At 42.4% G+C, this 11,448-nt stretch overlaps 2 protein-coding genes and 1 non-coding gene across 3 annotated transcripts; 2 read left to right on the forward strand and 1 right to left on the reverse strand.

Annotated features, from left to right (window-relative positions):
- Window positions 1-47: 47 nt before the first annotated feature.
- Window positions 48-8,331, reverse strand: polg (polymerase (DNA directed), gamma). Its single transcript, XM_054619229.1, has 23 exons — window positions 8,234-8,331; window positions 7,063-7,660; window positions 6,603-6,798; window positions 6,225-6,392; window positions 5,980-6,126; window positions 5,755-5,834; window positions 5,449-5,631; window positions 5,103-5,245; window positions 4,823-4,946; window positions 4,489-4,713; window positions 4,247-4,364; window positions 3,825-3,908; window positions 3,460-3,573; window positions 3,196-3,356; window positions 3,062-3,115; window positions 2,852-2,969; window positions 2,635-2,770; window positions 2,270-2,516; window positions 2,023-2,145; window positions 1,736-1,904; window positions 1,233-1,441; window positions 975-1,135; window positions 48-138 (listed from the first exon to the last, which is right to left on the reverse strand). Exons 2-23 carry the CDS (start codon window positions 7,632-7,634, stop codon window positions 74-76), a joined length of 3,597 nt encoding a protein of 1,198 aa, XP_054475204.1. The 5' UTR covers window positions 7,635-7,660; window positions 8,234-8,331; the 3' UTR covers window positions 48-73.
- Window positions 8,332-8,568: 237 nt separating this feature from the next.
- On the forward strand, window positions 8,569-8,641 carry trnar-ucg (transfer RNA arginine (anticodon UCG)). Its single transcript has one exon. It is a non-coding gene; the product is annotated as a tRNA-Arg (tRNA).
- Window positions 8,642-9,032: 391 nt separating this feature from the next.
- Window positions 9,033-10,528, forward strand: LOC129107723 (Golgi apparatus membrane protein TVP23 homolog A-like). Its single transcript, XM_054619230.1, has 6 exons — window positions 9,033-9,163; window positions 9,557-9,701; window positions 9,851-9,940; window positions 10,027-10,155; window positions 10,251-10,379; window positions 10,477-10,528. Exons 1-6 carry the CDS (start codon window positions 9,033-9,035, stop codon window positions 10,501-10,503), a joined length of 651 nt encoding a protein of 216 aa, XP_054475205.1. The 3' UTR covers window positions 10,504-10,528.
- The last annotated feature ends 920 nt before the right edge of the window (window positions 10,529-11,448 follow it).

Below are 11,448 nucleotides of genomic sequence, written 5' to 3' on the forward strand. Positions count from 1 at the left end.
TGAACTTGACCTGCGGCTAAACAGCCTCCTGGAAGTTGAGGGTTTGATCTGCTGTTCTGAATTGCACAAATTGCTATCTTCCTTTGTTCAGGGAGCCTTTCGTGATGTCGATGATTTGGTAAATGTCCAATGCCTCACCTGTGGAAAGTGTACACAAAGTTTGTTTAACACGCGTGTTTCCTAGAGTTCACTTTATTTGATAACATGTATTTCTAAACATGTTAATTGTAGCGTTTTCCGACGGCCACTTTTAGGGACCACATTAAAGATAGTACAGTTGTAACTACATATAGTAATACTTAAGATGGCCCTACTTTATCAGTTATTTGATAGACAAAGGAAAGAGGTGGATCTATGATATCGAATACATATAAATGCAATCTGAAGGGTTCTCAGCCCAACTATGTGTCAAGTGCCGTTTTGTTTTAAAATGAACTTGCTTATTCTATTTATTTACAGGTTTTTTTTTTTTTTTATTGCGTTTTGCATGGAATTTTACCAAGGCTGGCATTTATCAGGAGTTTAGATGTTGGTATGTGCTCTAATTTGTAATTAATTCCCCTAAATAAATAACTACATTGTATGTAATTTCAGTACTCCTTTTAACTATTTTCCGGCAAGGCTGTGTAATGCAGTGCAACTAAACTGAAAGGTAATTGACAATGTAATATGGCATGTTGGCTTTGATATTTAGATTTTGGACTGAGGCACATATATATAAATATATATATACTTGATTTAAGCCAGATTGAATTGATTAATTCATCTTTGAAACTATCTTCAAATGAAAAATGATTCAAATACTAATTATTGTACACAAATACTTCTTTGATACCTGCACGTATTTGATCCTCAATTTACCCTGTCGTCTTTTTTTATGGACACTGTTTAAATCACACATTTGAAAAATACATAAAATATAACCCTGCTACGGGCAATTTATGTCAAAGCTTATGATGGTGTGCAGAACTCACCGGGCGGTAAGTCGTATCTTCTTTCCAGACCTGTGGGGTTGGAGGGGGTCACACAGTCCATGGTGACCTCCTTCCTCAGACACAGGTCAATGTCAACTGCACTGAAGAAAGCTACTGACTGGGGAAGGTCCTGCAAGCCTAACGCGTGGGCGAACACACTCCTGCAGGAGACACAAGCTCACATTTAGAAAAGCTGCAAAGTGTATTGCCTTTTCCATAATAGAAATTCTGACGGGGAAGAAAAAGCAGCAAGCAGACCTGGTGAGCAGGTTTGTGATCTGGAGTGCCAGCGCTGCTCGGTAACGGTCTTCACTTTGGACGAGGTAGCGCACCTCATCGTGGATGCTGATGCAGAAACGGCCATCGATGTTGTGCTCCTCAAAGAGCCACTTCATGGCCACCAGCATCAGATGTAGGTAGTCCACCGCAGAGCTCTGGACCACCCAGTTCACTCTGCTCGTGATGAACTGACAAACAAAATATGGCACCATCTCAATTTAAACGTTATCCTGTTAGGGCTTTTGGGAAACGTATATGCAATTCATTATTTAGGAGGAAAAAAAAAACCAAGTAATATCTTCTTACAGTTTATGATCAGATTTTAAGACTTGGTGACTCTTGGCTATGGACAGTAAAATAATAAATAAAAGGCAATAAACATCTCTTACAACAAATCCTCCAAATGATACTATAGGGTAAAAAAGAGTTTTGGCATTTCATGCTAGTTGAATACCGCCATGTTGCTTAGATGTAGGCCTCACCTCATCCTTAACTGCCTTGGGCTCCAGCGCTCTGCTAATCCTGCAGCCTAGAACTGGAGTGGCCGGCTGGGCTGAATGAGCAATACTCTCCAGCTTGTTGAACATGTCTGACTCTGTACCTCCAGCCCACAGACGTTTGTCGACTATATCCCACCTCTTCCGCCGCGAGCTGAGGGGTGTAAACGAGGGAAATTAAGGAACAGAGCAACTGCGACTACGTGTGACAATATATGGTGACGCTAAAAGTGCTTCTAGATGTCCATGTGATGTTTTAAATGCTCACTCACCACTGTGAGGCCAGTCTACTGATCCTCCGCAACTCCTGCAGGGTGACACTTCCATCTTCTTCCTTCTCCACGTCTATACCCAGTTCATCGACCAGCCACTCACCCTCCTCTGACAACTGGTATCTGACAAAACATACAAAACACAAACGTGTAGCACTAAAGCTCGACTTAATAACCTTTGCACAAACAACTAAACCTTAAACTTACATATGAAATGTTAACCTGAACACACGACTACTGAGCGTACCTGCGTATGCCCTTTGTCAAGGCGTACATCTGCTTGGCCTTACTGGCAGCTTCTGTCTGACCGAGGCGGTGGTTGAACTGCAATAGCAGCCTCTCAGCAAAGGGTTGTCCCGCACCGTAAATGCGTCCGTAGTTGAACACCTTGGCATGCTCTCGGCTGATGCCCACAGTATCAGCAGTGCGGCTGTGCAGGTCAGTGCCCTGACTCTTTTTTCCCTGAAGGGTCATCCAGCCAAACGCCGTACAACCTGAACCCAGCAGAGACATGAGATGAAAAAAAAAAAAGATGTATTGCCTTCTACAATTTTAATGACATGGTGTTTAAGTAAGAACTACACAAGATATCAAAAAAGGGGCAAATCTCACCATGTATGCCAGCAAAGTGAGCCTCTCCAAGCACAGCAGCAATCCACAACTCTTGAGAGTCTACATCTGCTCCCACTAGGTGATATCCAGGTGGGACCTGCACCATGGCTTTCAGCTCACTGCCTACCCGGTCCCGCTGTGGACCCAAAAAAACAGTCAATACAAACAACATTTCTCTCAAAGGCTTGCGTTTGTCTTTGTCGGCTCTGCTTCTTACCCGTGCATTACTGGCCGTCAGCCACGTTGGCTCCACAGCCCTGCGTGTTACCGTTCCAGCGGTGACGACTTGAGGTAATATGGCACCGTACTGGCCCCCTTCATCAAACTCTTTGTGTCTTTGGGAGACAGAAATGTGGTTAAAATGAATAAAATTCCACACAATATGGCTTAGGAATAATGCAGGATAGCTATTTTATATTAGACAAACCTGCTGACACTACGAGGAATCTCTCCCTTTCTCAGCCACAGCACCATCTGAGAGCTAAAAAGACACAGTGAAATCCTGTATTCACCATCTTTATGACAAACGTATGAATAACTATGGTGGAAACTGAGAGGTACCTTATACGTTTATGGGCATTCCTCCAGAAGGACACCATTTTGTTGATCTCAAGAGCTCGTGTAGCGTTGGTTCCACCATGTCCAGCCCTGAGAGTACCATCCTCCATCTTGGACAGGAAGTCTTTTGAAAAAGGACTGCCAACATTGTTGTGATTACCATCCTGAAACACACATATTCAGTGAGACCATGAAAACAATTCAATGAAGTAACAATATGCCAATGATCGGTATTCACGACGCTCCAGGTAAACAGTAAAACTTTACCTTGTGAGGTAACTTGAAAAACCAGCACCCTGGGATATCTACATCGTTGTAGGGACCATTTCCATGGTGATAATGGCAGTGATGCTCCTCCGGGGCATTATGTGGATTTTGAGACTGTTGTTGATACAGAATGCAAACTGTCATACAACAAGTCACAATAACTAATGTTCAATTTCAGCACAGTGTAACAAAAAAAAGTAGAATAAACCACAACACGCTGCATGTTAGACCAGATAGTGCTGTACCATATTAACAAGGCTATAATAGTAATTAAAATATAGAAATTAGACTGCAATACAGTATTAAAAGTGTTCATGTTACAAAGTCATAAAGCACCTGTAAATGACAGTGACTATTTCACTCACCCTGTTTTTCTTACTCTCCCCATTTTTCATCATTCTGACTCCGTTTTCCTCTGTCAGACTCTCCAAGGAACCTAACTCCTCCACCTTGAGTTGAGGTTAAGAAACACAAAAAAAGTCATGATATATGTTATCAATCACTATAGAGCCCCTAGTCCTGATCAATGATCCGAAGTAGCACTGGTTAAACACCAACACCAGGACAACGCAATATACATTTTTCAGGATTCAACATTTAGCCCTTTATTTTCTACCTAAACTTTTTTATTCATCCTTCTTAATTACTTTACTTTATGGTTATGAGGAACTCATAGGAACTTAAACGTCTCTTTCATATGATTCCTAACATTATGGATATTCATGAAAAAAAGACATTCTTGTAAACACTACAAGAATGAGCTAAATTACATTCTGAGCGTTTGCACCTTTGCCCACACCGCGCTGTCTGTCCACATGAGGTCATCTGAAGGGTTGCGGTCCAGATATTCAGGCTGCACTTTGCTGTTCTGCTCACAATACTCTCTGTAAACCCTCTCAATAACTCTGTGGGACGGGACAAAACAATGCTTTAATAAACACATACACATCCTATGTTGTAATAATCTAAGACTAAATAATGAACAGCTCATGTCATGATGATGCAATCATAGTATATTAAGTGCTGTACCTGTGTAGGCAAACAGGCCCTGTACTTTCCTCCTCAGGTACCAGGTTATCCCTGCGTCCAGGAACCAGGTAGCCCCACCCATGTTTCTCAGAGTAATGCAGGGGGAAACCATCCCACGTCAGACCCATCAGCTTAGGAGTTACTCTCATCTGTAGACTGATGAGGTTGGCTCCAGGTGACCAGCTGTCCTCCTCAGACATCTTCTCACACAGCTTACGATACCACCTGAAGGACACAGTAAGGGGGGTGAAGCGCTGACTGACTATGTCAGCGGAAAGTAAAAAAATAAATGTTATTAGATGGCTTTGCGGTGCTTTGGATCGACCCTACTTACCCTGGATGTCCAGGCAGATGTTGCCTTCTCTTAGGAATTCGACTCACTGTTTCTTTTAGCTTCTCCACAGCCAGCCTTCTGGGACAAGGGCCGATCATCTCCTCTTCAGAGGGTGGACCTGGGTCTAATATCACAACAACTCAAACTCAATTTCATCACATCCGTTATCTTTAACCTCTTATTCATTGCTGTTATAGCATTTTACCCACAAACGTCCTATTAAAAAAGGGCAGATAACAACATTGGGTTTGTAAATGTGGCTCTCGATCTGAGCATATACCTTCATCCCAGTCTGGAAGAGGAGTAGCAACTTTTGTTTCGACTGCTTGTTTAGAGTGTTTCTTCTTGCTGGCTGCTACTTTCTTCAGTTTAAACTCCTGCACATCCCACTCAAGATCCCAAAGCCAGGGGTCTTCTTTGTATCTTAAGAAAATACAAACAAAAAGACCTAGGTACATTGATAGACAATGTGGATGTTTTTATACAAATCACTTTAAAGCACCTGTCCCTTGGAGTTATGGAACTACAGATTATGCATAAATCTATAATCCTTTTTATTCATCACAGCCAGCATTAAACAATGTGCTTTAGTCAGAAACATGCTAATAAATAGGTGCTCTGCTCACCTCTCATCCTGCAGCAGCTGGCAGGCATCGTCCGCTAGAGTCATCAGAGACTTCTTCATCTCTCTCTGGAGCTCTTCGTAAATGTCCTGAGAATCTTCCAGGTAACGCCCCCAGTTTTGATTGACAGGAAGGTAGCTCACACCCATCTCCAGCATTCCTGCAAACGTCACTGGATGAGGGCACCTTATTAAAGATTAAAGAGATGGACTCATTATGCAGCATTGTGTACAAAGCAATGACATATTGGCTGGAAAATCAAAGATATAAAAGGAAATAGAAAATGTTTGTGTGTTGGGATAAACTGACCTCTCCATGAAGAGTGGAAGCTGTTCTGTGAAGACTTGATGTGTGGCTTCGACATCCATTGCGCAATACTGCATTAACTCCTGAAGGGGTCAGCAAAGCCATATGTATTTGTCAGTACTTCATTATGAATGAAAGTCATTTAGGAGACTTAAATGTATCATATATCAATACATTTGGCCTATGATAACAGAGAATTTGACACAGGACTTGTCATAAACATCTGACCTGAAAGTTGTTCCTGATATCCATCATGCTGCCCTTCACAAACGTGTCTCTGGCCTCCTTCTGCAGTGGCGGCCCTCCCACGTACAGAGAATGGACATCAGCCAGGTTATTAATGCTGCTGATATTAACCCAGTCCCAGGAGCCAATCTACAGACAAAAACCATCACGTTGAGATCCTGAAACTTTCAACAAAAGAAAAGCTGCAACATTACCACCAATAATGCATATTGTAGCTGAACACGAACCGTTGGACCCTCCCTTTTCTGTCCAGCTTTTTTAATGTGATCCTTGACCTCCTGAAGACCCATCCTTTTGCCATGCTTATTGGCCATCCACAGGGTGCGCTGGAACCCGGTGAGCCCAGAGATGGCCATGTGAAGGCTCATTGTGTCCATGAAGCGTACCTTAGAGCCCTTTAGGAAAGAAAACACTTTTTCTCTTGAGTGAACATACTTTTATATCATACACAGGCAGGTACATGCTACTTGGTACATTTACTCATGTGACTCTGCAACAAGGATCATAAAATAAATCAATAATGATACAAACAGAAAAAAGGGACAGAGTACTAGAAAGCTAAGATGGTAACAAAGGACAAAACACACCACCCTCTGAATACTGACCTTTAGTAAGTATTGCTCCTTAATGAAAGAGCGGTCAAAACTGACATTATGTCCGACTATGAGCCTATTCTTCCACTCTCCCCCTGGTGGGCGGGAAGAGTTGATAGGTGTCTCCAAGGGGATGAGGTCATTAAGGGTCAACTGGTTTGACCAGGAGTACCTCTCTTCTATTAAGCGCTTACTGCACCAGGAGTACCTGGAATGGAAGAAAAATATACTTATTGGGAAATTTTTGATTTAACTATTGGCCCATTTACACCCACATCCCATTTTAACTAGAAAAACATGTGAATTTTTGGAAATGTTGTGTTCAAACCCATCTTCTGGCTATTACACAAAACAACTCGACCCATGGCAAACACCACAATGAAGCTAATCAATCCTGCCAGTAAACCGTATGATGTGTTTAGGTGCATTTCTCCCCTTTGCACAATCTTTATATGTCTTGCATGTTCCTCACCAGTTAGTGGGAGACACAGCAACAGCCAGCGTGGGACACCTTCCCTCTGTTACGCACACCTCCACATCAAACACCAGTGCCGACTCCTCTGGGAAATCCACCTTCTGACTCTCCCCATTGGGCCCATAGCGTGTCCATCCAACCCCCCAGCTCCATTCCTGCGGCATGGGAGGTAGATCAGCCAGCTGCAGCTTGGTGGCAGCCTCAAGGTAGGGAAGACTCTGCTTCTGGGCCAGGATACGGAAGTGCTCGTCGATATTTTTGCCATACATTTGGGGAAGCTTCAGCGCCACTTCGGGCAACAGAGAAGTTTCCTTCCCCCACAGCTGATGCTTCTGCAGGTGCTTAATGCTTCGCTCCACATCATCTTCTCTGTACTCCAGTTGGATCCCTCGAAAGATCTGGTCATGGAGGTTCTTTGACAGCATCTGGATGTTAAGGGGGTTTATGCGGGTCTCTGTAGAGTCCTCTCCTTGAAGAGAGTGAGGCTTGGTGGAGTAGAGGGACCTTAGACACCTCCATTGTAAAGAGATGAGAGTCCTCCGCAGAGGACAGTGCAAAACATGCAGCATCACCTCATGAGGACTTCACACTAGAGCTGGAAGACATTCAGACAACAGCAATATTTTAGGACATGATAGAGCTTAGTGTATCATGTCAGTTTGCCTCTCACGATAAGTAACCAGAGAAACAAACCGGGACAATATACAGCTATATGTAGCTACTAGATATACAGATAATGGGATGTTTGATTTTATCTTATGTGTGATTTTCCAAGTGCAATATTGTTGAATGGCGGATATGTTTTTGGTCAGAGAACACAGCTTCAGATATTTCACTCAGATGAGGTTACCTGTCTCAAAAAGTAATCACCCAACTTTAACATTAACATTAGAAATAAATTGACTGAAAACATGTGCTGGAATCAACGTTACTTAACCTACTTAAGCAGAGTACAGTTAGGTAGCGTTAAGTTGCACACACACCTTATTTGGTTGGCTTATTTCAGTATAAGCCAACGTTATCACTAACCTGCTAACGCATGTTTACTAATAACTGAAGGGGAGTGTTGCTATGTTGTGAGGCAACCACACATATAATAGCTGTTTAATCCTGGGCTCGCTAAATGTGTTAGCTATACTGTCGCTAAAAGCAGAAAAAGACACCTCACCAGATCTGTGTCTTGAGGTATAAGGTCAACGCTATCAACCGCAATATGTGTAAAATCGTTCAACAACAAAGTAGTGTGTTAATTCAGCATGGCGAATCCACGAGGTTGTGAAACCAAAACAAGACGAAGCGTCAGCGACCCCAAGCGGTCCGGAGGACCAAATGATAACAATGAATATTTGGAGGAACAGCACGCTATATCTGTTTCTATAATGGCAAAAGTGGATCATACATATTATATAAGTAAAACAAAAGTAGTAATAATGTTAGTTCATATAGTAAGATATTGTAATGCACAGTGTCTTTAGCGGATATGCTTGTAGACATGATCACACCGGCCGCGTGGCCTAATGGATAAGGCGTCTGACTTCGGATCAGAAGATTGCAGGTTCGAGTCCTGCCGCGGTCGATCTTTTTGACCATATGATGTTGATTGTGATAACCGCATTGGAAAATAGATATGTTATCGGGACAATCCCTGCCTTGGCTGCATGAAGTATTTTCGTCGCGGTACATTGATAGAGTCTTCTTGACCATTAAATCATTTTAATCCCAGCTTTAAACCCAGCTTCCTGATATGAAGGTGCATTTTAGTGACTGAGGATGCAGCGTGGATGCAGCACAGCGTTGGTGTCGGTCTTATTTCACTGCAACACCTGGTAGGTTCCATCCCTATAGTCTAGCTACGCTTTCCCATAATGGTACTTCGCTTTGCTTTACACATCTACGAAAATGACACAAATGGGTATTTTCTGTCTGCCTCTAAATACAGTGTGTTTGTCTGTATTGTATCACCTAGGATGGGCTTGGATGATTTCATCCTGTTGTGTTTTGTCGTTGCTTCACAGACGATGGCGGATGACACGGAGGATGTTGAGCTGGACTTTGCTGCTGACGAGCAGGAGAGGGCGCGTAGATGCGCAGTCATAAGGTGCACTGCAGGATATTTTTTATTGTATAAAGAAATGTGTCTTGTACAGAATATTTGGCTTTTGTAAAATGAATATACAACAGCGATGTCGTTTGAGAGCGTGTCTCCATCCTTGTTAAAATGTGTGTCATTTAAAATGACATGAAACGTCTCAAACAAATCTCAAAAACTTTAATTGGACGAATAATGCTCTCTCATATAGATAAGCCTTTATATGTGGATATTTTTCCCTGTAAGTCTATGATTCAGAGCGAGTCTCATCGCTTTGAATGTGCTTAGAAATATATTTATGCTGTATCCTACACCAAAGTTGGCTGCTTTCTTTAATTGTAAGGGCTTCATTGGTATTTTTAGGCTCTTCATTCTTTTCTTATCCTGTGCTTTTGATTACAGACACCCCCTCGCCTCCTTTTTCCACCTGTTCTTCCGGGTGGTTGCCATTATTGCCTATTTAGTCTTTGACTGGATCAGCGAGAACTTTGCATCATGTTTTGTCCTGATCATCACTCTGCTCTCCTTTGACTTCTGGTCTGTCAAGGTGAGAGGTCAACTAGGTCAGCTGCTAATTCCCCCTAATTCCCTATGCCTTCGGCCATTTCTTGTTCTCTTATGAACTTCAGCAACGTTTAATCCTTTTTCTTTCACCTCACTAGTTTTGATAACTCACACGTTTGTCCTGTGTTTCAGAATGTGACTGGCAGGCTGCTGGTCGGCCTGCGTTGGTGGAATCAGATCGACGAGGATGGAAAGAGCCTCTGGGTGTTTGAGGCCAAAAAAGTAAGACAGTGTGTGTGTCCTTTTGATTGTGGGGGAGCATTTTTGGTATATTAAACATTTGGGCATTGATATACGTGTGTGTGCAGGCCGCCCTGGGCGATAACATTGGGACAGAGGCAGAGGCAAGGATATTTTGGCTGGGTCTCATCATTTGTCCTCTCATATGGACATTCTTCTTCTTCACCTCCCTCTTCTCCCTGAAGATTAAATGGCTGGTGAGACACATGCTGCTTGTGTGTATGCTCTGTAGAGGCATATTATGATTATGTATACATCCCTCTTTAATGCATAATTTGTGTGTCTTCCCCAGTCACTTGTGGTTGCTAGTATTTCCCTCCAAGTGGCTAATCTCTATGGTTACCTACGCTGCAAGGCAGTAGGAGAGGATGGCCAGCCTGCAGACACCCGCTCTTTCTCAGGGCAGCACCTCCTGCAGCGTGTGAGTTACTGACTGCGGCATTAAGCATTGTCCTGTTAACATTGTCAGAGTTCATTCAAATTGAACATAAACTCACTGATAATTTATCCTCTTCCAGCCGGACATCATCTTTGGAATACTATGAAGCTTACCTCCTCCTTCACAGCCACTCTGCCGTGTTTGTGTGTGTGTGTGTGTGTGTGTGTGTGTGTGTGTGTGTGTGTGTGTGTGTGTGTGTGTGTGTGTGTGTGTGTGTGTGTGTGTGTGTGTGTGTGTGTGTGTGTGTGTGTGTGAGAGAGACAGAATGAGAGAGAGAGAAAGAGGGAGATAGATGAGAGCTGACTCATCTCCAAAGTTCCCAAAAACTGCAACTACTTGAATGGCTGTCTGCCTTGTGCATGCCTTATGCTGCTGACTGTTCACTTCACATGTTGCCCAAGGATCAGTCTGGCTATTATGTCAATAAAAGATAAGGGCATTTTAATTTGTTCCTACTGTCATTGGTTGAACACCACATATCTGCAAGTGCATTCATCATGAAATAATTAAGAAGTATATAGTTTTGAAGCAGCTCATAAACAAGCCATGTTTCTAGATTGTGATGTGCATATTATTTGACGTCTGCTATAGAAAACACAGGGCTAAGCCTGATGTAAAAAACCCTACATGGGCATTTGCGTGCTATACCTGTTAAAAAAAAGGGACTTGATTTAGGGAAATGGGGTATGAAATGGATTGAATAAATGGCACATCCTCCAGAGTTTCATTGAACTAGTTACACTGTTATTCCAAAAGTTTCAACAGGAAATGCTTATGGCATCTTACCATATGATTAATTATTGGCCAACATGGAAAAATAAATGCCCATTAAAGTTTGATGAAAATGCTGACTGTTGTAACCTGTTGTAGGTTTATGTGTTGTAATGTGTGCTCGAATGCACCACATGAAAATGTTTCAAACATAACTTAAAATCTTACAGAGACCAGTTGATTTAAAAGTTTTTTTTATTGTATGATATTTTTTCTTCTTTGAGAAATGTATTGATTTGTGAGCAGCTGTACAGTTCTAATACCTCCAGAAAATGTTTTT

Source organism: Anoplopoma fimbria, chromosome 19 (assembly GCF_027596085.1).
Source record: "Anoplopoma fimbria isolate UVic2021 breed Golden Eagle Sablefish chromosome 19, Afim_UVic_2022, whole genome shotgun sequence".
Taxonomy (NCBI): Eukaryota; Metazoa; Chordata; class Actinopteri; order Perciformes; family Anoplopomatidae; genus Anoplopoma; species Anoplopoma fimbria.

What these genes read in the sequence shown, in the direction of transcription:
- polg (XM_054619229.1), bottom strand. Translation starts at nt 7,634, where the DNA reads ATGCTGCATGTTTTGCACTGTCCTCTGCGGAGGACTCTCATCTCTTTA. An exon ending in TGACGGCCAGTAATGCACGG is followed by an intron (nt 2,771 to 2,851) that starts GTAAGAAGCAGA and finishes TTGGGTCCACAG; the next exon opens with CGGGACCGGGTAGGCAGTGA. An exon ending in CCAAGGCAGTTAAGGATGAG is followed by an intron (nt 1,442 to 1,735) that starts GTGAGGCCTACA and finishes TTTGTTTGTCAG; the next exon opens with TTCATCACGAGCAGAGTGAA.
- LOC129107723 (XM_054619230.1), top strand. Translation starts at nt 9,033, where the DNA reads ATGGGCTTGGATGATTTCATCCTGTTGTGTTTTGTCGTTGCTTCACAG. An exon ending in CGTAGATGCGCAGTCATAAG is followed by an intron (nt 9,164 to 9,556) that starts GTGCACTGCAGG and finishes TTTTGATTACAG; the next exon opens with ACACCCCCTCGCCTCCTTTT. An exon ending in CCCTGAAGATTAAATGGCTG is followed by an intron (nt 10,156 to 10,250) that starts GTGAGACACATG and finishes TGTCTTCCCCAG; the next exon opens with TCACTTGTGGTTGCTAGTAT.